The sequence below is a fragment of the Crinia signifera genome, chromosome 7, assembly GCF_055691185.1.
Source record: "Crinia signifera chromosome 7, ASM5569118v1, whole genome shotgun sequence".
Classification (NCBI taxonomy): Eukaryota; Metazoa; Chordata; class Amphibia; order Anura; family Myobatrachidae; genus Crinia; species Crinia signifera.
In genome coordinates this window covers 194,033,849-194,049,028 of record NC_139223.1, presented here as the reverse complement: position 1 = coordinate 194,049,028, position 15,180 = coordinate 194,033,849, and the positions used below count along the sequence as shown (strand labels likewise).

The 15,180-nt window shown below is 48.3% G+C and overlaps 1 protein-coding gene across 3 annotated transcripts in view; it reads right to left on the bottom strand.

Moving 5' to 3' along the window:
• The window catches only part of LOC146021013 (dynein axonemal heavy chain 11-like), a 248,607-nt gene that overhangs the window by 18,148 nt on the left and 215,279 nt on the right, over positions 1-15,180 (bottom strand). For all 3 annotated transcript variants that reach the window (XM_083154785.1, XM_083154786.1, XM_083154787.1), the window contains 2 exons: positions 6,869-7,051; positions 1,111-1,226 (listed from right to left, as the gene is read on the bottom strand). In XM_083154785.1, the coding sequence (XP_083010911.1) occupies positions 1,111-1,226; positions 6,869-7,051 (299 nt within the window). The remainder of the gene's footprint in view (positions 1-1,110; positions 1,227-6,868; positions 7,052-15,180) is intronic.

Sequence of the window (15,180 nt, the reverse complement as noted above, 5' to 3'; positions counted from 1 at the left end):
ATTTGGCCATGATCCGGTCCGGGGGGGGGGGGTTGCATTGCCAGGGGTGTCATATCCGGTGGGGCTGCTCTGACACCTGTCACCAGGGAGAGGAGAAGGGGGAGAGTAGAGCCTCCCTGCATTGTCCGGGGATGTAATTAAAACCGGAACGGTCCGGACCACACAGGGAGGCTGTAATCTCCCCTTCCCCATGTCCCTGGTGAAAGCTATCACAGAGACCTCCCACGCCCCACCCCCTGGACATCAAACTCTGCATTCCAGAACTAGTTGTGTCCGGTCCTGCATTCCGGGATCTTGTCTGGGTCCGGTTTTTATTTAGTCCCAGTCTGGCCCTTGTATCCACCAGTGCCTACCCAGCCATTTACCACACTGCACATCCATGTAGATCCCTTCACCACCTCCAGCTCAGGCAGCGTACACGTGAGACCTAATGCCAAGCTTGTGCAGTAATACAGCAGAGACAGAACCCAGCAATATAATCATTCTACACTGTCATCAGAGGTTGTCAAACTTTTCTGTTTCCCTGAGACAGCTGTTAATTGGAGCTGCTGTCCCACACAGCATTGATAAGGGGTGCCAGGGGGCCTTATTCCGCGATGCAGGCTATGCCAATGATTTTGCAATTGAGAAATTATTGGTAAGTCGCGTGTCACTGCGGTAATGTGCACTCACCGCGATTGAGTTGCACTTATGCTCAAAGTAAGGATTTATTCAAAAGAGACTGACAGGAGGTGGCCATTTTGTGGTAGGTAAAGGGTGGCAAAAAGGCGGGTGTGTTGGGACTGTTTTCGGGGTGTATGTCAGCCGCAGACTGCGATCCTGTACGCAGGAATCACGCCTCCAACATCTCAGGTATTATGATTGACAATAGACTACTCAAGGAGTCCGGTTCTGCGTAGATGCCACAAATGTGTAGACAGTTGCGCACAGCAACAATGGAAATCCCAGGGGCTGAGTCAAAAATGGCATACAGTATGCGGCAGCATTGTAGTACAGCTGAGTCACACCCAGTATTTGGGCATATCAAGGAATTATAATAAACAGCTCCGTAATAAGACAACCCCAAGGTCATGGTTTCTGTTTCCCCATGAGCTGGAGCGGCAGACTTACCACTGCGCCAGGCTGTTTGTTGACGGATAAGCCAGCTTCATCCATGTGTCAGGGACGTAATCAAAGAAAAGGGCTGACTGCAGTTGCTCCATTTCGGAAGATATTGCCAACTCGCCCTAACAAAGGAAACATCAGTCAGTGATTAGCGTCTCAGATCTCGGCTGTGATAAGATGACGTGATAAATGCTGAAGAGCGCGTCGTTCCCTCTCACAGGTGAACACAAGGTGCTGAAAGGTGATTCCTAAAAAATGCAGAACCCTCAGCTTTCACCGGGAGCGTAACTCAATTTACCAACAGGAATATTAAGTAGCGGCAATAACTAACGTACTTCAGGTGCTGGGCCTGCAAGAGGGAAGAGATGCATTTGGTTTGCCAGCAGGATGATGTATATAACCTTTAGGGAAATATTAGAGATACATTTCCTGACATCCAGTTCACTCCTATATTTGTCCTGAACTTACCACACAGTGGCCCTCATTCAGCTTGGCATGGTAAGCAGCGAAGGTCACTGCTTACCGGGCGCTGAAATGCTGCCTCGCTGAATGCCCGGGGCTGAAGACGGGGCTAGGCGCTGATGACCTGTGATGTCACCTGCCTGCCCCTGGCAGGCATTAGCCCATCTGCGTTCCCATGGGAACTCTCTGCATTTTTATGGGAACGCTTTCTCATGGGCAATCCCGTTTTCACCCCCGCAGCGAACACCCCAGCGAGTATCTCGCCAAAGCCGTTCGGTGCCGGGCTCTGCACATGCGCAGACCTCCCACCATCGGTACGGGGCCTAATTCGCCCTGGTCCGAATGGTGCTGAATCACCCCTTGTGGCCTAATTGGGTGTGGATCAGTTCACAGACAACGTCCAAATGGACAGTCCATAGGTCAACATGCACAAGATCGACACTGAGAAAAGGTCAACATGCAAAGGTCATCATTGACAAAATGTGGACATGCATAAAGGTTGACAGTGACAAAGTATCAACACAAGCAGAAAGTCGACATGACAATGTTCGACACATGAAAAGGTCAACATGAGTTTTCACATTTTTATGTCAATGTCGACACCTGGACCCCCAAATAGCGTAGCGCATACCCTCATTTCGCTCACCACACATGGGGCCAGGTGCCTTGCTCTATTACCCCTGCGCTCGGCAACGTTACCATTGCAAATCGGACTCAACGTGGTTGGTAAACTATGATAAAGTCCAAAGAAATAGAAATAATTCACGTCAACATTTTCATGTGTCGACCATTGCCATGTCGACTTTTTGGATGTGTTGGCATTTTGTCACTGTGGACTTAGTATTGACCTATTGACTGTCAAACTAGACATTGCCTGTCAGACTTCCGGATGGCCTTTTACTTTTACCCTCTGGCAGAGGTCTCATTGGGAGGTGCGACATGTACCCCTCCGGCAGAGGTCTCATTGGGAGGTGCGACATGTACTCCTCCAGTAGAGATCTCATTAGGAGGTGCGACATGTACTCCTCTGGTAGAGATCTCATTGGGAGGTGCGACATGTACTCCTCCGGTAGAGATCTCATTGGGAGGTGCGACATGTACCCCTCCGGTAGAGGTCTCATTGGGAGGTGCTACATGTACTCTTCCGGTAGAGATCTCATTGGGAGGTGCGACATGTACCCCTCCGGCAGAGGTCTCATTGGGAGGTGCGACATGTACTCCTCTGGTAGAGATCTCATTGGGAAGTGCTACATGTACTCCTCCGGTAGAGATCTCATTGGGAGGTGCGACATGTACTCCTCCGGTAGAGATCTCATTGGGAAGTGCTACATGTACTCCTCCGCTAGAGATCTCATTGGGAGGTGCGACATGTACCCCTCCGGTAGAGGTCTCATTGGGAGGTGCGACATGTACCCCTCCGGTAGAGGTCTCATTGGGAGGTGCGACATGTACTCCTCTGGTAGAGATCTCATTGGGAAGTGCTACATGTACTCCTCCGGTAGAGATCTCATTGGGAGGTGCGACATGTACTCCTCCGGTAGAGATCTCATTGGGAAGTGCTACATGTACTCCTCCGGTAGAGATCTCATTGGGAGGTGCGACATGTACTCCTCCGGTAGAAATCTCATTGGGAAGTGCTTCATGTACTCCTCCGGTAGAGATCTCATTGGGAGGTGCGACATGTACTCCTCCAGTAGAGATCTCATTGGGAGGTGCGACATGTACTCCTCCGGTAGAGATCTCATTGGGAGGTGCGACATGTACTCCTCCGGTAGAGATCTCATTGGGAGGTGCGACATGTACTCCTCCGGCAGAGGTCTCATTGGGAGGTGCGACATGTACCCCTCCGGCAGAGGTCTCATTGGGAGGTGCGACATGTACTCCTCCGGTAGAGATCTCATTGGGAGGTGCGACATGTACTCCTCCGGTAGAGATATCATTGGGAGGTGCGACATGTACTCCTCCGGTAGAGATCTCATTGGGAGGTGCTACATGTACCCCTCCGGTAGAGATCTCATTGGGAGGTGCGACATGTACCCCTCCGGTAGAGATCTCATTGGGAGGTGCGACATGTACCCCTCCGGTAGAGATCTCATTGGGAGGTGCGACATGTACCCCTCCGGTAGAGGTCTCATTGGGAGGTGCGACATGTACCCCTCCGGCAGAGGTCTCATTGGGAGGTGCGACATGTACTCCTCTGGTAGAGATCTCATTGGGAAGTGCTACATGTACTCCTCCGGTAGAGATCTCATTGGGAGGTGCGACATGTACTCCTCCGGTAGAGATCTCATTGGGAAGTGCTACATGTACTCCTCCGGTAGAGATCTCATTGGGAGGTGCGACATGTACCCCTCCGGTAGAGGTCTCATTGGGAGGTGCGACATGTACCCCTCCGGCAGAGGTCTCATTGGGAGGTGCGACATGTACTCCTCCGGTAGAGATCTCATTGGGAAGTGCTACATGTACTCCTCCGGCAGAGATCTCATTGGGAGGTGCGACATGTACTCCTCCGGTAGAGATCTCATTGGGAAGTGCTACATGTACTCCTCCGGTAGAGATCTCATTGGGAGGTGCGACATGTACTCCTCCGGTAGAAATCTCATTGGGAAGTGCTACATGTACTCCTCCGGTAGAGATCTCATTGGGAGGTGCGACATGTACTACTCCAGTAGAGATCTCATTGGGAGGTGCGACATGTACTCCTCCGGTAGAGATCTCATTGGGAGGTGCGACATGTACTCCTCCGGTAGAGATCTCATTGGGAGGTGCGACATGTACTCCTCCGGTAGAGATCTCATTGGAAGGTGCGACATGTACTCCTCCGGCAGAGGTCTCATTGGGAGGTGCGACATGTACCCCTTCGGTAGAGATCTCATTGGAAGGTGCGACATGTACTCCTCCAGCAGAGGTCTCATTGGGAGGTGCGACATTTACCCCTTCGGTAGAGGTCTCATTGGAAGGTGTAACATGTACTCCTCCGGTAGAGACCTCATTGGAATATGCGACACGACCCCATCCCAGCTGTATTATGACACAATTTATTAAGCAGCTGGGTTGGGGCCATGACCACCAATTCCTCAGCAGTTTGCAAGGTTAGCCTCTCTCCTGGTTTCCCCGGACAGCTGCCCAAAATTTGGTGACTGTGATGTGTATGCCACCAGAGACACACGACTCTTCTTCGCCTCCTTCGCAAACATCTTTCGCCTGCTACAGAACCCAGCTCCCAGACTCTATACTTCTGCTAGAATACATATAAATACAGGCCCTTGCCTGGATCAATGTCTTACATGTTATTTACTGTGAGTGGAATATTGCAGAAATGTGATTTTAGGCAGCAATAGATTTTCCCAAGGGTAAGGTATTCTTGCTTTCTCTTATTCTCTCTATGTATTCTTGGAAAACACCAGTTCAAACAGCGGAGACGCAGCTTGAAGTGCAAGTCTCAACACTTGTCTATCAAAATGCCAGAAGAAGACACTGATCTTGCACGGACCACATCCCGAGCTGAGCGGCAAGTCTAGTCTCTATGGGACTCATTTAGGCATTGCTGGCTGTACAATCATTGCTGAGTATTTGCTCTCTGCAGAGTCAGGAACAGATAGCTTCACTTGGGAGCCTCTATCACATTCATTTAGAAATGATCCTGCATTCTGTAAAGCTGGACAAAGTTTAACTATATCATGACTTGTAGGAACCTTGCTTCAAAATGTCTTCCTGAATGCAATTCAATTTAGATAAAAAAAGAGACCTGCTTTAACGGTACACCATTTATTCACTGATATCACAGAATGCCAAGTTAGCATTTCTACCCTACTGCTATCCCACTCCTCCTGCCGACTAATCCTAACCATCCCCTCCTGCAGACTAATCCTAACCATCCCCTCCTGCAGACTAACCCTAACCATCCCCTCCCTCAGACTAATCCTAACCATCCCCTCCCGCAGACTAACCCTAACCATCCCCTCCTGCAGACTAACCCTAACCATCCCCTCCTGCACTCTAACTCTAAAATCCCCCCTGCAGACTAATCCTAACCATCCCCTCCCGTAGACTAACCCTAACCATCCTCTCCTGCAGACTAATCCTAACCATCCCCTCCTGCACTCTAAACTTAACCATCCCCTCTTGCAGACTAACCCTAAGCATTCCCTCCTGCAGACTAACCCTAGCCATCCCCTCCCGCAGACTAACCCTAACCATCTCCTCCCGCAGACTAATCCTAACCATCCCCTCCCGCAGACTAAACCTAACCATCCCCTCCCGCAGACTAACCCTAACCATCCCCTCCTGCAGACTTACCCTAGCCCTCTCCTCCTGCAGACTAACCCTAACCACCCCCTCCTGCAGACTAACCCTAAGCATCCCCTCCTGCAGACTAACCCTAACCATCCCCTCCCGCAGACTAACCTTAACCATCCCCTCCTGCAGACTAACCCTAGCCCTCTCCTACTGCAGACTAACCCTAACCACCCCATCCTGCAGATTAACCCTAAGCATCCCCTCCTGCAGACTAACCCTAACCATACCCTCCTGCAGACTTACCCTAGCCCTCTCCTCCTGCAGACTAACCCTAACCATCCCCTCCTGCAGACTAACCCTAACCATCCCCTCCTGCAGACTAACCCTAAGCACCCCCTCTTGCAGACTAACCCTAACCATCCCCTCCCGCAGACTAACCCTAACCATCCCCTCCCGCAGACTAACCCTAACATCCCCTCCCGCAGGCTAACCCTAACCATATCCTCCCGCAGACTAAACCTAACCATCTCCTCCCGCAGACTAACCCTAACCAACCCCCACCGCAGACTAACCCTAACCATCCCCTCCCGCAGACTAACCCTAACCATCCCCTCCTGCAGACTAACCCTAACCATCCCCTCCTGCAGACTTACCCTAGCCCTCTCCTCCTGCAGACTAACCCTAACCAATGGCAGCTGTGGCAGAGCGGGCGGAGGGCTGCTAAGCCTCCGACAGGATAGGTCGCGCAAGCGTCTAGTGCACACGCGCCCCCTACTGTTGGAGGATGTCAGCTGGCATTGGGCAGCGATTGGCGATAGAATCGCCAGGAGCACCTCAAATGAGAGCTGCTCTATTGTAGGCAAGGAAGAGCACCTTAGTCAAGTTTGTGTCACTCATGCCTATCTATAAATGGGGAGAGGAGGCTCCAGAGGAGCTGCTGCAGGACAGTTTAAAATTCAAACAGGGAAGACACACCAACTACCATTTCAAACTGACTAACTGGCAGTTGGTGTTTCTCCCATATCTGATTTGTAAATCAGCTGACCCATAGGCTGGTTTTTACCTTAAGGCCGAGATCAAGCTCTTTCAGCGAACGTCGGATTTCATGAATTAGGAGGTTCATCCTCTTGCATTCCTGGAAGCAAACTAGAATGTATGGAGTGCGCTCGGCCGTCTTTGACGTTATATCTGACATGTTAAAGCCTTCGGGGAGCTTATCCAAGATGTCCTCCAAGAATGTTTTAACCTGAAAATAAAAGCTGTACATTAGTGCCTCATAGATCTTACTCCTACAGCTGAATAATATCCCTATCGGAATACAAAAACTCTCAATGTAACTCTTACATATAAACCAAAATCAGAAGTATTTCTAATGAGCATTCCATGCTAAACTCTATTAGTAACACATCCTAGGCACATCTATCTTTCTGGCCCTTAAAAAGGACGATGGGTTTACTGGCTATGAACATCTGTATAAAATGAACCGGCTGGTGGCATTTTCTTTAAACGTAACTAAAATGGGAAGTTCCGTTTAGGGTTGAGTTCCACACGTGAAACATTAATTAGAAATGTGACTAACCGAGAGCCAATCCTTCTACCTGATCCAATGGGTATCATAGTCCTCTAGCATTCCAATTAAAAGATTCCAAGGAGAACTGTTATTATATTGTTGTAACAACAGTGTGACCACAGGCAGAATCGCTCAACTGACTGTGCATGGAGGCCGATTCAAACAAGGTTCCTACGGTTCTGAATTCTGCCCCGATTACGATTTTGGGGGTCAGCGTATCACACTCGCTGAGATGTTCAGACAGCAATGGGAGGGCCGGGGCTGTAGCAGGGGAACCAGTGTTTTATGTGCGTCCCCATAAAAACTCTGGGCATTCCAATGGGAATGCAGGGTGGCGATGCCTATGTGGGGCATACGTCACATGACATCAGCGCACTCCGAATTTGGAGATCAGCGGCCATCTGAATAGTAAGTATTGTGTTGCTTTTCAGATCGAAGGCTTCAGATATCATTCCATGGTGAACGGCCATGGAATGATTTCTTTCCTGGGGGATGGGGGGGGCCACATGCGAGGGAATTTTGGTGTCTGTGGGGGGGGGGGTTCGGAAGGGCAGCCTTCGGGACTTACCTGTTTGATAGGCTGCAAGCATACGCAGCCTAGCAAACATGTCTGAATCAGGCCCATGGTTCCGGATTCTTTTTTTCAATTTGAACATTGGGGGTTATTCTAGTTGATTCACCTTGTGAATGGCGGCCTGGGCGCCACCCATTCGCAAGGGCGATTCCCTCGCAGTGCCTATGAAGGATGCCATCTGGCCGCTCCCCACACCCGCGTCATCGGGGCATGTGCATGAGAACGCCAGTGGTCTCATGGGAACGCCCATGAAACGCTGGAAGTTCCGATATGCAAATGGCCCGGACCACTGCCCCACACCCCTTCACACCCCTTCACACCCCCTGCCTGCACACTTGGATGCATGCACCCGGGGGACAACCTGTTTGCCGTGGCCGCACACACCCAGCATCTGCACATGCACATAAATGCATCTGCGCATGTGCAGATGTACACCTTCGGACCCCTTGCGAAAGAAATGACAGAGTCATTAGGTCAAAAGGTCATGAGGTCGACATGGGTTATATCGACAGTCAAAAGGTCGACATGGGGTTTTTCACTGTTTTTTGAGCCGACATGTGCCGACAGGTGGTATTTCATGCCCTAGGCTGGTGTGGTGGAAGAATAAAACAGTGTGCCGAAGCATGGCGAGTGCAGAAAGCCATGCGAGGGGACGTGGTGCACTTTAACCTGTGTCCATGTAGACTGTGTCGACATTTGGGTAAAAAAAAAGTGAAAACCCCCATGTCGACCTTTTGACTGTCGACCTAATGACCCTGTCGAACTTATGACCCTGTCAACCTAACCCATGTTGACCTTCCTCCATGTTGACCTAGACACATGTCAACCTAATGGTGTTGACCTAATGACTGTCTAACAACTTGCTGGTGACCAACGAATCCACACCCATCTGAATTGCTACATTGTATTTAATCATCTTAGAGGCTCTGCAGCAGTCTAGCATACCAGGACATTACATAAAATAATCAGATCAGGTCCTGGGTATCCATCCTTCATAATACTGTAAAATGTACAGGAAGATGGAGGTCTGTTATCGTTACCAGTTTTATTTAACAATAATTCATACGTACACATTATATGCAAAGCTATATGAACCCGCAGTTAAATTCCCATTTGCTGTTTCAGGGGACAAAGATAAATTGGTGCAAAATTTGTGAAAAATGGCAACAAAAAGCCAGATGTAATTTAAAATAAGTGAAAATACCTTATACAATTTTATATTGACCCCAAGCATGGCAAATGTCAACAGAAAATGAATGTTTCTTACATAATCATATCTTAGTGGTATATTTATAATGGGCACCCATTTTTAAAAATAAATTCTTACAACCAGGGCCATCATCAGGGGGGGGGACTGTAGGGACTAGAGGCCCGGAACCGGAACATGGAGGCCCAGGGTTCAGTGGTGCATGCTCAGTGGACAGCCTTGGAAACAGTCAGCCCCATTCCCAGGACGCACATGCAGACAGGACAGATCAGTGCCGCCACACTGATGCTTTTGCGCTGCTCTCAGCTAGTATCTGACATCAGGGAGTGTCTGCTAGACAGAGCAGCTGACAACTGCCGCACAAAGCACAGAGGGCAATGAGAACGGAACCTGCCTGCATGTCTCTCCTGAGAGTCGGGTTCCACGTCTGCTGACCTATCTGCATGCGCATCCTTGGAGTCGGGCTGACGGTTTCCAAGGCTGACCAATAAGGATGCACCGCTGTCTGCTCCGGCCCCCACAGTCCTCCCTGATGGTGGCCCTGGATGAGAGTAAAGCAGACCATACACGGTCCGTTCAACGGATCCATTTGGGACTTAAACAGCACACATCGTGTCGGATCGCATCCCTAGTGCATGCAGTGTGCATGCACTGCGATCCGATACGATGTGTACCTAGTACAAAAAGTATGTGCAGCACATACTTTTTGTACCGTACTATGTGATGCACAGGAGCGCGCATCGCATAGTACAGAACGGAGCCGTACACAACGGAGCGTGTATGGGCTCCTTAAGATTAGTATGATTTCTGCAGGCATAGTAGAACAAACAAATAGATCTAAAAATATTTAAAAAAATTTAAAGTTACATAGTATGAGAATAGTTTTCAGTACATTGTCTTATACTGTGCATGTGTGCCCACCCCTGTTGTAGCTCCTCCCATCTTTGCCCACCACCATCCACCTATGCTCCCTGGGAGAAGGGCACCCTGCCATTTTTTCAGTCCCGAGTGTAAGACACAATGGGGTAAGATGGGGAGAGTGTAGGGGACAGAGGGGTAAGATGGGAAGAGTACAGTAAGATGGGGAGAGTGTAGGGGACAATGGGGTAAGATGGGGAGAGTGTAGGGGACAGTGGGGTAAGATGGGGAGAGTGTAGGTGACAGAGGGGTAAGATGGGAAGAGTACAGTAAGATGAGGAGAGTGTAGGGGACAGTGGGGTAAGATGGGCAGAGTGTAGAGGACAGTGGAGTAAGATGGGGAGAGTGTAGAGGACAGTGGGGTAAGATGGGGAGAGTGTAGGGGACAGTGGAGTAAGATGGGAAGAGTGCAGTAAAATGGGGAATGTTGGGCATAGTGGGGTAAGATGGGAAGAGCATAGGGAACAGTGGAGTAAGATGGGAAGAGTGCAGGGGACAGTGGTGTAAAATGGGAAAAGTGCAGTAAAATGGGGAGTGTTGGGGACAGTGTGGTAAGATTGGGAGAGTGTAGGGACAGTGGGGTAAAATGGGGAAAGGGTAGGGGACAGTGGGGTAAGATGGGGAACGTATAGGGGACAGTGGAGTAAACTGGGGAGAGTGTAGGGGACAGTGCAGTAAGAAGGGAAGCATTTAGTGGACAGTGGGGTAAGGTGTGGGGAGTGCATGTGTTGTTCTCTCCTTGTTATTACTCCAGGTTTTTGACACTTAAAATCACGATGTCGCCATCAATTTAAATTTTTAGCTTAATGATCTTTACCTTTAGCTATATGATTCACATGGTTTATACATTAGCAAATCACCAGCAGGTATGATATATATTTTTAGACCTGGATAAATTTGCTTTGACATAAAAGTCATTATAGATGACATGTAGACAATTTACTCTGACAAGCAAAAACCAGTTTCTTGTTGAATCACAGCCAGATAAAAAAGACGGTGCATCCTGAATTTATGGTCACATAACAACAAAAGCGTACAGTTGCCTAAACACGGGGGTGGGTCATCTTACCAGGGCAGGATTAAGGACCACATGGGCCTGGTGCTGAAAATGTCCCAGGGCCTATTAGGTTAAGTTGAGGAGGTGAAGCCAATGCCATGAAGGCATGTAGAAACCATACACTATAAAAGGCCTAGCCAACATGTTGCTCTCCAGCTGTTGTGAAACTACACATCCCAGCATGCCTTGCCACAGTTTCAGCATACCCTAATAGCAAAACTGTGGCAAGCTATGAAATGATTTGACACACCATGAGCTAGACCATTGACGGTCTAACTGCAATGTGTGGTGGGAAAGGGCGTTATTGCAAAGCTTGTTGTAGGAGCATGGCGGGGCCCCAGGTCAGCTGCTGAAGGAAAAAAAATAGATTACCCATAATGCACTCTGTGTTTACCCAGAATGCCACAGTGCACATATGCAAATTAGTTTACCCATAACTCACTCTGATTTTAAACAATGTCAGGTTTTATTGTTATTTACTTAGTGTAATTAATAGAAACAGTGATCAGCATACAATACTGTAAGTATTCTGCAAGACCAGATATAATTAAGACCAAAAAACACACAAAGGATTACTCTCCATGACCCTAAAAGCAATTGAAAACAAGGCCTTGAAAGTCGGCAGCATTGTTTTTCAATGGGTGTACATGTGTTGGGCTCTGACGGGGATCCCAACATCCGGTGCCCCAACAAGGGGGGTTCCAACTCACAGGGGCTATCTCCTACAAGGGGATAGTCAATGTAAGTCGGGATGCTTAATGTTGGAGCACCGGACGTCGGGATCCCCACCGTCGGAGTGTCATCTTGTGCCTGTACAAAACACCCAGGGGGGAAGATTGAACAGACTGACAGAGAAATCTTGGTCGGACGCTGATCGGTCGGTTGCTTGGAGTCCGAGGCTGCACTGTGCCCCCGGGGAAACTCGGGGGTGCCGAACATGCACGGGTGATCCCAAAAATCACCATGCACTAGTATGGCACTTGCACTGCGCACTTTCCCTTCAGGCGACGCTTCACGTCCTTACCCCGTCCTTTTGGATGGGGTAGGACAATTTTTCACACCCCCACTCTGGCCTTCTGGCTAGGGTCCTTTATTATTTATTTCTCTTCCCCCTCTCACGTTTGTCACTTTTCACGTTCCTTGTTTTTTGTAGTTTTGTCACGTTTTTTTGGGTTGTGTGGTCGACCCTTTCGGGCCTTCCATTTCCCCAATGTGCCGAAGCTCCCGCCTTTTGGGGAGAGCTTCGTGCCCCCCGAGGACGACCCCGAGCCGCAAGGCGGAGGGAAGTCTACCGAGGGTCTCTCCAAACCTTCGGGTGCGGAGGACCCACCGTCCTAACCCTTCCGGGGGTTGAGGAATGAGGGTCTCTCTAAGCTTCGGCGAAGAGGACCCACCGTTCCCTATTTTCCCCTCTTCGGCCTTATGGTTGAGAGGGGTTAGGGGAAAAACGGGGCCCTATCTCCTTCGGGAGATGGACCCACTTCGAACGCACGGCCCCCTTTGCACGTGTTTATTCACAGCACTGGTGGTAGGGAGCACACCTCGGGCTCCTGAGTTTTTTCAAACTCCCAACATCCGGTGCCCCAACAAGGGGGGTTCCAACTCACAGGGGCTATCTCCTACAAGGGGATAGTCAATGTAAGTCGGGATGCTTAATGTTGGAGCACCGGACGTCGGGATCCCCACCGTCAGAGTGTCATCTTGTGCCAGTACAAAACACCCAGGGGGGAAGAATCAACAGACCGACTCTTCCCCTTATCCACAAAAAAACTGTGAAAGATAGAAGTGTTTTCCAGAAGGGCTGCTGTAACATACCAGGTGCTTACTGTGGCACCCAGCAGCTGCTTCATCTGGCACATGCCATTTTTCCTCAGGGGCGTGTGACAGTTAAAACTGCCATTGGCTGCTGCTGGAAGTGTCTCATACTTTATGCGCTTTTGGATTAATCACTGTTTTCTTCAATTACCTGAGAGCTGCTCCTTTACTTTTCCCACGTAGTGGGGATGTGAGTGGTATTTAGGAATATTTTATGGGCCTTGCACATTTTTTTATTACCATATTGGAGTGCCACCTTGTCCGCAAATCCAATGTGTGTGTATATATATATATATATATATATATATATATATATATATATATATATATATATATATATATTTTGTAGGGGCTCTGCACTCACTAAATTAATTGATATTAATAAATAGTGGAGATTTAGTTCATGAATTGATCAATGCATTTATGCCTTCACGGTGGTTACAATACACATAGCTATCACATTAATGTTTGATTGCAGTAAGGGGGCTGCAGGCTTAAATGCATTGATCAATTCATGAACCAAATCTCCACTATATATTAATATCAGTTAATTTAGTGTGTGCGGAGCCCCTGCAATTTCTGTTTAAACAATGTGGTCACAAGCCATAGGGCACCCCAAAACTAGGAAAGGTGGGTGCCAATGTTAGTGTATAATATATATATATATATATATATATATATATATATATATACCAGCGTGGGGCCCGGCACTCCAAACAATGGCAGCAATAAGCGGTCGGTGCCTCCACAGCTCTGCAGGAGCAAATATAGACAGTGGTGGTGGTGTGGCACTCACGACTCTTACTCAGGTACACAAAAGGTATGCCAGTCAGAAATGAATCAACGTTTCAAATTTAATTTGTCATCAGGATCAGGATTTGTCATCCTGATGACAAATTAAATTTGAAACGTTGATTCATTTCTGACTGGCATACCTTTTGTGTACCTGAGTAAGAGTCGTGAGTGCCACACCACCACTATCTATATATATATATATATATATATATATATATATATATATATATATCCAAACAGATTGTTGTTTGATGCAACAAAGCGCACTCACCAGACTTCATCCACTGTTTAAAGGCAAATCTTTAATCCATGTCATCAAGCACAGTCGACGTTTCGAGTCTTAAACAACCCTTTGTCAAGACAGCTTATGGTGTCCTCACTCCATCTGAGCAGCAGCTAACTGAACAAGTCACAGACCCCCTGAAATACCAATCAACTCCGCCCCTAGGGTTGGAGTGTCTCAACCATAGCCAATCACGAATCTATAGTCAATAAACAAGGGCAGCAGTATCAGGTGTAATATTACTTACCATGCTAAACAGGGTCTGTACACCTGCACGCTGCCGCGATCACATAGCGGGCAGCATGCGTTCCATCTAAACAGACGGATTACCTCTTCCGGTATGTGTGTCATTGCCACATCATCTCCTAGCCGGAAGTCTATCAGCGTCATCACTGTAGTGATGCGCTGTACATCTCAACCTATCAGCGGAGCCCACCATGCGTTCCACTTCGTATTATACACTTCCTGGAGCCGCCATTTGCGTTCCACGCTCGGGTTTCAGTGTTATATTAATGTCATCTATATTTAGGATTACATTATGGCTTTATCAGGGTGCGCAGTCATTGTTCAGTATGCGGCTGCCCAGTAAAATATAAAAAACATCAATTATTACACTTTAAAATTGCCACAATCAATCCGATGGCTACCACTATCGGTCATCACCATCGGAATCGATTTTGGCAAAACATCTCTCTCCAGTGTTTGATATTATTATCTTATCCTCAAATAATATATAATGCAAACCTAGGCAAGGAAAAAATGAACAAGAACCCTACTCATAGAAAATTGCAAAATAACAATATCACAAATTATAGAAAATCGTTAGCATTGGATGATTGCCATCGATGTCACTGCTCCTCCAGGAACATGGTCAGAGTGTTTTTCTCGTTTAGCCCTTTGGGGGCTACAGTTTCAAGATAATGTATCCAGAAAGCTTCCTTTTTAAGGAGTGTCAGTCCACGGTCACCCCCTCTTGGTGATGGGGGTATCCAATCTATCACCATGTAGCGAAGATTTGAGATTTGGTGTTTGGCTCTCAAAAAGTGCATTGCTACCGGTTTATCTGAGGTGCCAGTAGCTAGTGCGGCCCGGATGGTGGATTTATGCTGGCTTATCCTCTCACGCAAAGTTCTTATAGTCTTTCCCACATATGCCA